The 11,749-nt window shown below is 41.7% G+C and overlaps 1 protein-coding gene across 1 annotated transcript; it reads right to left on the bottom strand.

The window, feature by feature from the left end:
- Positions 1-372: 372 nt before the first annotated feature.
- Positions 373-3,774, bottom strand: gemin2 (gem (nuclear organelle) associated protein 2). The gene is made up of 10 exons (XM_063498700.1): positions 3,550-3,774; positions 3,314-3,398; positions 2,576-2,665; positions 2,360-2,419; positions 2,096-2,212; positions 1,631-1,675; positions 1,468-1,536; positions 1,118-1,228; positions 897-955; positions 373-718 (listed from the first exon to the last, which is right to left on the bottom strand). Exons 1-10 carry the CDS (start codon positions 3,672-3,674, stop codon positions 679-681), a joined length of 801 nt encoding a protein of 266 aa, XP_063354770.1. The 5' UTR covers positions 3,675-3,774; the 3' UTR covers positions 373-678.
- Between the last annotated feature and the right edge of the window lie 7,975 nt (positions 3,775-11,749).

Raw genomic sequence — 11,749 nt, 5'->3', positions numbered from 1 at the left:
CTTTAACAGATGGGGAGTTCCAGGTACTAAACACTTAGTGGGGCATTATGCCCCTGAGGGTCCTTGACACACTATTGATCACAAGTCATCTCAAGTCGAGAGTCGTCATTGTCACCTGGGATTAAGGATGAAACCAGTGTGTGAGGCCTTGCCCCACCCTATCGTGAGCTATTAAGGTCACTTGAGGCAATGTGTGAAGAGGGGGTTGAAGCGCCTGGGACTGTATTGTAGGTGGCTGATAGCTGGTGTCGTTAGCCACCACACCTGTTCAATAATGATTGTTCACAACAGACATGGCCGTAAAAATGACCTGGATGACTGAGAACCTGCATACACATGATCAGCAATGATGTACACACACACACACACACACACCGTTTTCTTACAAATCACAAATAATAGAAAATTTTTATTTAGAGCTAAATTACACACATATAAACTCACAAAGAAAAGAAAAGCATAAACCTGTTTGAAAAAAGTAGCCCTGATCCTGCTGCATTTGCTCGTAGTCCCCGTGTGCCAGCGCTGCTCTGTGCAAGTAACCAAATACCTTACAAATAAAAACAAATGTGTTTTTGTAATCCAGTCTCTTTGTTTTCGAACTTCAGCTTTCACTGCAGCCAGACTTAACAATATGATCCTCCATATGTTGGTGAGGTTAAACAGATCAGGTTGGCTTCACTCCTGCTGATCTGCCAGATCATTCTGTTCAAAGTACCTGCAGTAAAAATAAAAGGAAGTATAGCTGCATCCTCTGTACACATCCAGACAGCAATATCATGGTATCATCACCCTGAACAATTTAGACACTGGTGGTAAAAACAAACAAACAAAAAAACATTTAAGGGGCTCTCTTTACACAGAGTTCCATATAAGAAAAATACAGAGAACCTTACCTGGAAACAAGACAGATGAGCAGGTTGAGGGCGGGCAGTTTATCATCTTCCTGGCTGTCCTGTGAAGTCATGCAAGCAGGGAAAAGACTATCAGAGTAAATAAAATCCCATTAAATCTCAACAAAGAACGAGAAAAACATGGCCTGCTGTGGCCGTTTCAAGCATGGAGTGATAGCACATAGAGATAGTGCTTTACAGGAGATGGTAGGATTGTGGCCTACCAGCGTGCTGCGGAGCTGGGCGCATCTCCGGGCGAGCTGTCTGATGGATGAGTGAGCTTCAGGCAACAGAGGCTTTTCCAAGCAGGCCAATAAAGCATACAACCAGCGCCCCTGGAACAAGAAGATAGACTGCAAACTCAAGTATTTCACAATAACTGCAGCCAATAAACCATCACCTTCTATATCTGAAACATAAGACAGAGGCTGAAGGCATGTTTGGTTTCATGATATCTGTGAGGAATGCATTCATAGTCAGCTCATATCTATCTTGAATGCAACACAGGATGATTATAAATGCGTGTGGAGTTCGCAAGCAGCATAAAAATGTGGCGCTAATACATCAAACTCACCAACTGTGGAACAAATTCTCGTTCCTCGAACCAGCCGATGAGGATTTCCAACACCATCAGCACTGTGGACTGTAGACAGGTGGGAAAACATAAACACACACATCGTCTAATCAGGCTTTGATTGGTTTAGAACATCTTGAATGTCTATAGAGGGATCGTTTACCTGGTTTAGCCTGCTGATGATGCTTAGGAAGGGAGGGAACCCCATCTGAACAGACAGAGAAATGCTGAGGTAAATAGAGCAGTACACGTTTTGGATCTGAAAAGTAATGCCGATGCTAAAGTGCTTTCACTCTAAATAAAAACACTTCCATTTACATAGAAATCTGTGGAAAAATGGCCTACAACTCCCTGATGACTCAGTCACTAGTTTCAGCTCACACTGAATACAACATGGAGTGATTTTTTTAAATTATTGGCATTATTAGGAAGATTTTCAATCACAGGTTGTTACTTGTAAGTGTGTGGTTTCAGGTCCGGTTTCAGTGCTCAGCTGGAGGCTTTGTGACAAAACCTCATTAACCAATGGCTGATAGACGTGACCGACAGCTTCTTTACTGTCAAAAAATCTTACAGATTGTATTCATGATGACACAAAACATTGAGATATAGCCATTACATATATAACCTTGCTATAGTCCAGTGCTGGCTCTTGTTCTGCATCTGTGTGGGAGGATGAAGTGCCCAGATAGACGTTCTCTCCTAAACAAAACCTCTTCCAACCCTCCTCATCCGTTAGCTTCGGCTGTAACATAGAAAAACGTGCATACATAAAATTTTAACATAAATTCTGTTTTCAAGCTTGCCTCTTGGAGAAAGACAAAGTATTTATTAGGTTATTAGAGGAAAGCATTGCATGCTGAAGCATCAAATTTACACATTATCACATTACCATCAGCACGTTGTCATCTAGAGTCTGACTGGTCCAGTGTTTCCTGTGCCTTGTGATACTCTAAAGGAAAAAAATGTTGTAAATGCAAACAAAAGTTCATAAATCGTCAAATATCCATTTGTACAAATTTGTGCGGATTTGGACCTACAAAAAGTTTTAGTGAATTCTGTTAGGCTGTGCTATTGTATAATATCATAACAGCAAAAAGGCTCTTACCTGTCTGACTTCAGAGAAATTGCTGACTTGCTGTTGTTGCCATCTTAGACTTGGGGAGAAACCCTCTGGAGCAGCATGACACCCTGGCACCTAAAAACCAGAAAACAACCCCACAAAAAATGTAACTGAGAAATAATCAGAACAGCTGAAGCATTATTGAAATGTATTTTGTTTTATTTTGTATAGCATCTTCTTTTCTTTGCTAAATGAACTTCTGTATACTGTTTACATGATCAATGTAAAAATTGAACACAGCACAACATTTTTCAGAGCCTATCATTCATTTCTAACTGTGCAGTGAAAACTATGAAAAGATATTGAGAAAGATTCATACAGGTGTGCTCAGAAGTTTCCATCCACTCATCGTGGGTATGAATGTTTTGACCCTTTGTGGATTAAAGAAAATCAAAAATAAATTAAAACTTGTGCACCCAATTCTTGTTTTTCAAGGTTATTGAAGTGAATGCTTTAAAATCATTCCATCCTGAAAAAAATGAAAAATTCAAAGAAATCATTTAAAAGCCCAACATTATGAGGACATTCACGCCCATGATGAGTGGGACTGACTGCTCACATCAAGGTAAAAATACTTGAAATACTTTGATTTGCAGACACCGCAGAGTAACAAAGCTAATGAACCCTCTCACTATCAGGGTCAGGGCTTTGTAATTTCCTTTAATTTGTCATACATCTGCAGCATCAACTGGTCTCAATACATTTGCCTCTCAGTTTACTCACAGATACATTCACTGTTTGCTTCTTCCTTAGTTTTTTGGGGTCAATCTGAGCGACCACCACCTCTGGGCACAATGAAGCCTCCAGCCTGTCCAAAAGGAAAAAAGTTCATTGAAGTAGCCCGACCACCTCAACTAATACATTAACACACCAAAGAGACAACAGACAAAGAGAATCTAGGAGTTAATTACACGCGAGTATTCATAAGAGGTGTGTTCTTCAGGTTGGGATGCACTTACTGGACCTGTCGGAGGTACTCCTGGGGGTTTCTCGGCGGTCCGCTCAGGTCCAGGTCCTCCACGGTACCGGATCCACACTCCACGGGCAGCAGCCTCGGCATTAACTCCTCCACGTCTGACTTCATTGTGACTGAATGTGTAAGCTCGGCTAGCTTTTAGCTAAATGAAGCAGTCAACACTAAACTTTTACCAAGAGTAAACACAACCAGACTAGACCGCCATCTCTCTCGCAAAACAAACGCATAGTGATGACGTCGTCTTTGTGCGCGCGTTTGCCTTGTTGCCACAGCAACAGACCAGCTGTCAGTCCTGGAGAAAGGTCGAAAATAACCGAGTGGGTCTGTTTTAAATTGCCATGGCGTTTACCCGGAACCCCGTTTATGTGTGTACGCATTAAAATCTTAATTAAATGTCAATTAAAGCAATTTTCCATTAATATCAAGTCTTGTAATGAAATAGAAACCTTTGACCAGCGAACTGATAATATTTGGTATTGCAAGCAGGCCTGAGATGTTAATGATTATCCCCATGCTGGCCTTATATCTTATCTCAGCTGTTTCATTTAGTATTGAGTCTTCAAAAGGCAGCAGCTCAGAGGCAATGTTCACTTGCCACCACAACGGGAGTTATTTCCACCCCACTATGGACATTTACTACTAATAGCCTCCAGTTAAAAGTCAGATAATCATGGCTATTTTTCAGGTCTCTAGGTTCCTGTGGTCACTGGGTGCAGTTTTAGTGATTTTACCCCACTTAAATATCGGATTATTGTCTGACTACAAGATCTGCGGAGACTCTGAGTGTCAAAGTAAGTCCAAAATCTCCTGATAGCTCCTTAAATTAGTGACGATAATGATGGTCACCTCACCCCTGTGTTCTATTGCTGTGGTGTGTGTAGGCCTCCTAAGCAGAGTGCAGGCTATAAGGGACCACCGTGGTAAGGACTGTCGTTTCCTGAGCTTCAGGCAAGGAGACACAATCTTTGTTTACCACAAACTGACTGGAAAGAGGGATGACCTGTGGGCAGGCAGTGTATGTGTCATATTTCAATCTTTTTTCCCTTTCTGTGCTTCCCTAAATCTTCATTCATGTCAGGTTCTCACTTAGAGACAGGCAGAAGGAAAACCTAAGCCCTTGACCCCAGCACTGTAATACTGTGAGGTTTGGGGCAGTGTGCTGCCAGGGTGTTTCCCTAGGATGAAAGGGCAACCTCAAATCAATCAGTACAAACTTGTGTGATGACCTTTATCCTTTGATTTATGGGATTGGTCTTTTCCAGAATAACAGTGCCCCCATTCTCTGTGCAAAGGAAGAATGAATTATTTGATTATTATAAAAGATTATTTTTGCAGTCATCACCAATGCAGAAACACCAAATGACAGAGAATCTTTTTAAAGAATCATCTATTATGATAAATGTTGAGATTTCTGTGTTTCTTCAAGGTACAAAGAAGAAAAATGCTGACAGCTCCTTTGTTTCCTTTTTTATTTCAGATTGACAAAGAGTTTGGATATTTTCCAAAGGACGCAGTGCAAGAAGAAGAGGTTCATACTACTGTGGAGAAAGTAGTGGAAACACAGGTAATTTCATCATTCATATGCAAACAAACTTTAAGTATTAAAAAGTATTGTCAGTATTATTATTATTTCTATTTTTTCTTCCTAGTGTCCTTCCTTAAGAATTAAAATTTTGCCCTTTTTCTGCAGAAATCTGATTTCTTCTGCATGAATGAGTTTGGCTCCACTTATCTGGATATGGATGATGATGATGATGATTATATTGATCAGAAAATCCAAATCCCGGAGCCAGAAACCACACAAAAAATTACCCAAAGCACTCATGACACGAACGCTGAAAGCCACTTAACAACCTCAGACTCCCCAGTTTCTGCACAGGAAGAAGAAGAACAAGAAGAAGAGGATCAGAATAAAAATGTTGGTGGTTCCGGAGCTGGGTTTCAAGAGGAGACACATGAGATTCCTGTGGTTCCTAATCAACAAGGTGGGTCTCCCTCCTCTTCCTGGCTTGGTTCTTCAGTGACAGGATGGTTAGGTCTGGGTAAAGAGGACCAACCGGACAGTGTGGCTGAAGGGGAGATAGAAGATAAGAGGAAAGAAACTCAGTCTGAAACTTCGCTCACATCCTCTGTGACAGGATGGCTGGGCTTCGGAGGAAATGGAAAACCTGAAAATGGCAAAGAAAGTGTGAAATTTAAAGAAGAAACTGCTGAATCGTTAACTTCAACCATGACTGGGTGGCTCAGCTTTGGAGGTGGAAGCAAAAGTGAGACAGAAGAGGAACGAGAAGCAGATGAAGACAAAGAACCCACAGAGAAATTCAGGAGCAGGAGGATGTCCTTGGACCTTGAAGGCAGCCAGTTGCAGGAAGAGGAGCAGAAAGAGATGGGGACTTTAGGTTGGCTGGGGAATGGGCTGTCAAGCACGCTGGGGTTTGGTTTGACCAGTCAGGAGTCAGGACAGGAGAAGGAGAAGGAGGAGAAGGTGCAGGCTAATTCTTGGTTAAACATGGAGATTGGAGGTATTCTAGGTTTCGGGAAAGATAAAGTTGGAGATGAAGAAAACAAAGAAAGTGAATCTAAGGAGGCAGAAATAGTCACAACTTTAGAGCAACCAACAGGATCACAGAATGTGGATCACAGTGAATCAGAGGAGGAAATTATTAAGACAAGCAATAATTCAAAGGAGGTGGAAGAACTGTCAGAAGACCAAAATATCCCATCTACAGAACCACTTAATGGTCAGAGTGTTGATAGCAACACAGATATTTCAGACAGTGGGATAAACAGCGATTTCCATGAAGAGGCTGAACCCACAGTTGATAACAAAGATATTTCTCCTGAAAGGAAGTTTGAAGAAGAATCTCAGGCTTTAGCAGAATCACCCCCCAGTAAAGATGATGATGACAATATAGAAAAAAGCAAAATAAATGAGGAGAGATCTGCAGAAAGGGAAGGTGAAGACGCTGTGATTCACAAACCAATTGGAAATGAACATATGGATAATAGCAGGGAGTCAGGAGAGGAAGAAAGAAAAACTCCAAGTGCTATCAGTCAGGATTCAACACCACCATCTGAAACACCATCTGAAAGCATTTTGGGCCCTGATCACGTTTCAGTGGATTTAAAGTCAAAGTCTATGCTGGTCAAGGAAGATGAAAAAGACCAGATGGAGAACAAGAAATCAGAAAGTATGGAGGAGGAAGGGGCAGAAATCACAAATCAAACTGATAACACAGAAGAACCCACAGAAATGGCTCATAAAATCACCAGGGGTGACGATAATAAAGGAGAAGTCAGTAATGAGGATACAGATTTATCTGAAACTCAGACTGAGGAGCTGAACGGTGATGTAGAAGACAGTAGCACAGAGAGCCAGCCTCACTTACCGTCATCTATGGAGAAAAACGATCCAGCTGAGAATGAAAGTTTTACTCCTTGTAGTGCTGAAACAAATGATGACAATTCAGATACAATAGCTCTTTTTGATAATAACACAGAAGCAGAGACAGTTCATGGGGAGTTAGAGCAGGAGGGAGAAACTCTGAGCTCACAGGAATTTGATTCACAGCATAACCCTGGTAGAAGCACTCAAACTATCCCAAAGGATAGAGGAACAGGTGCACCAACCACAGATCAGACCTCCGTGTCTCCAGTGATGGAGCATGTTAACAATGAAAGCAACAGTGATGCAGGCAAGCTAAAGGAAACTGTTGAAGACAACATAAATGAGTCCCAGCAGGTTAAAACAGAGATAGAGGCATCAGGCACTAAAGAAGAAGATTTAAATGAAAATGACTTGAAGTCAGCGATCAGCTCTGAATTAGAGGCTGAAAAAGAGGAGGAGTCAAAGGATGGGGGGAATCAAGGGGTGATGAAGGTGGAGGATAACGAGGAACTGGAGGATTTAAAGGAGATAAAAGAGCAAAAGGGAGATGAGAAAGAGAGTAATGAGGCAGAAGTGGAGAGCATGCAGGGAGAGGTGGAAGACCTAAAGGAGGCTAATAAACAGTTGAATACAGAGGAGGAAAAACACCCCAAGGTGGAGGAGTTCATGGAAGAAGAGGAACTGGTGGGTCTAGAGGGGAAAGAGAAGAAAGAAGGTGAAGGGAAAATGGTGAAAGAGCAAAAGGAAGATGAGGAAGAAAAGGAGTCTAATGAGGCAGAAGTGGAGAGTATGCAGGGGGAGATGGGAGAGCTAAAGGAGGATAGAAAACAGCTGCAGATGGAAGAGTCACCAGAGAAGGAAAAAGAGGCCAAGGTGGAGATGTTACAGAGGGAAGAAGAACTGGAGGGTGTACAGGAAAAAGAGAAGAAAGATGAAGAAGGAAAAACAGTGCAGTCTTCTTATTATGAGACAAAGATCCCGAGCACCATGAACACACAAGAGACAGAAACCTATGACAAAATTACACAAGGTGAGAATGGCTCAGGATCATCTTTCACTGAAATAGTCGCACAGGTTGAAAGCCACCAAGATGTGGAAGGAAGAAATGGGGAGGATGGAGAGAAAAAACAAACCAAGGCAGAGGAGCTAAAGTTTGAAGAGACTGACCGAGCAGAGGTTGAAGAAGTGCATCAAGAGGAGAATGAGGTGGATGACAGCTTTAAATGTTCAAATGAGCTTTGCCCTCGAGTGCATGAAGAAAAAGCTGGAAGTGGTTTAGAGGAAGGAATGAGTTCAGCAGGTGAAGGAGCAATACGGACAGAGAAGCTAAAGGATCAAGCAAACACACCAGGAGAGAGGCAGATGATAGACTCGGATGAAGAAACAGCAAATAACACTTCAGAGGAGGCAGAAAGCACTCATGCATTAGGTCAGGGAGATAAAACGGAGTCTGGAGACACTGAAAGTAGCAGCAAAGCAACACAACAGTTAAACTCCGATCAACAGACACACACACAGAAGGCTGCTGTTGTAGTGGAGGATAAAGACACTGATATAAAAATGAGGGAAAATGATAGTAATGGTAGTGAATCCTGGCATGAGGGAGGAAGGGAGCCTTCAGCCCCACATACTGACCCTGCTAAAAGTCAGTCTGTGACATCTGAGCAAACTGCCCCAAGTGTGACTGATGATGCGTCTCCACATCCACCCACTGATCAGAGTGGGGAGACAGCAGAGAGTAAAACCAGTGGAGCTTTTGGTCTTTTAAAAAACCCCTTTGGTGTTTTCAGCCAGGAATCTACCACCGAATCCGACGGGTCCGTCGAACCAGCCCAGAGCTTCAGTACTAGTCCAGGTGAGGCGTTGCACTCGCAAGACTCTTTAACTCCTGAACAAGAACCAGATTCCACCACTCACCACCTTGAAGTTGTGCGCAAAGACTCTCCCACTATCACAGAGCAGCCACAGCTTCATCCTTCCTCTGCTGAGATGACAAGAACTCTCTCCAAACATTACAAAAACCTGCTCGCTCACATGGGTGCAGATGAGACAGCTATTTCGCTAGAGCTTTTTGGGCGACACAAGCTTCAGTTTTTGGATTACATTTTGTCCAATTCAGACACCATGTTGTACAAACCTGATGAGGAAGATGAATCTATATTGTCAGATATAGAGAGACTTCTGTATCATCACAAGGAGACACTGATTGCTCCTAACCTGACACTCACTGATGCACTGCAGGAGGACAAAGAAAAGACCCGAATGCTTATGGCGCTTCAAAAACTGGAAACACTGTTGGGAAGAGTGAGACAGACTTTCAACACAAGACAGACCAACGACCGTAATCATCAAGGTAGTTTTTGTCAACATTGGCCAGTACTAATGAGATTTCATTCAGTCTTTTAAATTCAGGCATGGTTTTGAATTGCATCTGTACATGTGTTTCCCTGTCAAATGCAGCCGAGGCCAGCTGTGTTGGCGTCTCTTGTTCAAATCATAGAAAAAATAAGAAAGCGAACACTGAGGAAGAGTCGAAGATGACACAAGATCCATCCATCCAGAGAGATGACTGGATGATAATGAAAGAAGGCAATAACCAAGTGGGTGGTGGTGTAGGAAAAGATGAGATAAGAGGAAAAAAACAGGGCAGAAGTGTTGAAGAAGCATCCCTTCCTCATGTTCAGCCAGGATCACCAGAGATGCTGAAAGGTATGGATAATCCAGGTATCCATTAATCAAGAAGAGTTTAAAATATTATTAAAAATCTTAAGCAAAAGCTACTCGACCTACTCCGTCATCGTCCTCACTTCACATAACCCCAAAAACCGGATGGCCAACACAAATATTTTCTTTTCTTTTTTTACAGTAATGTGTCACATTAAAAGATAAATATTTTTTGAGCATCATAAAAGAGATGTATGTTAAACAGCAGTATGTGTGTTACTTTAACTGCAGGAGTTATGAAGCAAATTCTGGACTTCGTTTATCAGATGGCTGAAGACTCTTACGCCCACACTTGTGCAGTGAGGGAGCTCATATGGCTTACTGTGCAGGTACGCTGTGCCAGTTTCTGAGGATTTATAATCTGCAGAAACAGAAACCAATTTTTTGTCATTTGATTTCCAAATATACCGTTTTGCTTTAATCTACAGAGATTAGTGTTGTGTGTTTGAGAGGGATTCTTCAGTTCATGCCAGAGATTAATCCACAATGGCGATGATGGGGGGCTGAGGTCAAAGCAGGGTGCATGCTGCCTAGCCAGAAAATTTTTTTCTGATCTAGTTTTAACATGCTTTGTCCAATAGCTTTTGATTTGTGGCTAATTGTGGCCTTGATCATGTTGTACAGGGAACTTTGGGGTCCTGCTGGGTGCAGAATTTATCATAGTATGGGCTGCTATGATAAATTCTATGAAGGTGAGATGTTATTCTAACATCTTATCTTCATACTATGAATGTTTTGTGAGTTACAAGTCCTAAAACTTTACAGCTACTCAAAGTGTCACAATCTAATTCAAAATCTTGTTTGGTTTAGTATGCTGTTTTCCTGTAATGAAATTTAAGAGCTTAAATATAATAGGTTTATCAGTTTCTATAGCAAAAAAACATTAGTGCTTTGCATATTTCATGTGTTTTCTGATTATTCGCTGGAGCAACTTTCAAGCCTCAAAATAGGTCATAGCATAACCTACATTTTGATACCAGGATCATCTTCTAGCCATGATTCCTGATACGTCAAAAATAATTCTCTAATATAGTCATATCACTTGACCCGCCTCTGTGTTTGCATGCCTGTATTAAAGGTGTTAAAGTTATAGTACAGAAAAATATATGGGAGGCACTAAAAATCACCCTCTGCTCTGTCAGTGTGGCATTTTGTGGTGCCTGGTTCTTTAAGATATTACTCTGGTGACATGCTGGGCTGACTCTCCCTCTGGCATTTAGTTTTGCTTACGTCTCAGCTGTCAAGCTGGCTAGGTTCCTTAAACATTACTCACATTTGGGTCTGTGACACTCTGGACTCGCACACCTGAGAAGACAAACTGGCTCTCATGTTTTGAAAGGTGAAAGTGGTTTCAGATGGATGAAAGTGAGGCCAGACTGGTGAGTATAAGAAATACTGGATGGCTGTCAGACTGTTTTAATTCACATGGAAAAGACAGAAAAATATAGTAATTGTTTGAGAAATGTCATATATCTCTTATGAACAGCTTTCCTAATGATCTCATTAATTCAGTAAAATAGAGCATTTTTATTTTGTTCTGTTAATGCTTTACGACTCCATACTTTCCTACGTGGGTCATAATTGTTTCTCTTTCTTTTTCATATGGGAAGTCTTTACCTTCACCTGTCTCCTAATTTGTCATTGGTCTAAGGCCGAGCACGCGACACGTGGACAAATACCCGTTCGATGCAGATGTGTTACCTTTTCTTTAAATGAAAATTATCAAAAATAATGATAATACAGGTGTCATTTTGGTAACACCTGTTTCCCCTGGTGTCACTTTGAAAGCGCTCCGATATGCCAGTGTGGCATCTTACAATTGGTGACGTTGCGACTGAACCATTTTCACCAGCGGGGGTGTGCAATCATCCGTGTGAGCTTGTGAGGACACGAAACAGCGTGCACATGATGCATTATACTATACATGCTATGTTTATATTATTTTATATTTTCAGATTGTATGTGATGTTTGGAGTGTTTACAATGGTTGTAAAGCTGTACAGTAGTTTTCGTACTACTCCCTACGACGTCCAGCAGGACGTGGTATAGTCCTAAGCGTCAGTGTTGTGGA

The sequence above is a fragment of the Pelmatolapia mariae genome, linkage group LG16_19, assembly GCF_036321145.2.
Source record: "Pelmatolapia mariae isolate MD_Pm_ZW linkage group LG16_19, Pm_UMD_F_2, whole genome shotgun sequence".
In the NCBI taxonomy this organism is placed as follows: Eukaryota; Metazoa; Chordata; class Actinopteri; order Cichliformes; family Cichlidae; genus Pelmatolapia; species Pelmatolapia mariae.
Note: the sequence above shows the minus strand (reverse complement) of the source record. Positions and strands in the feature narration are given on the sequence as shown.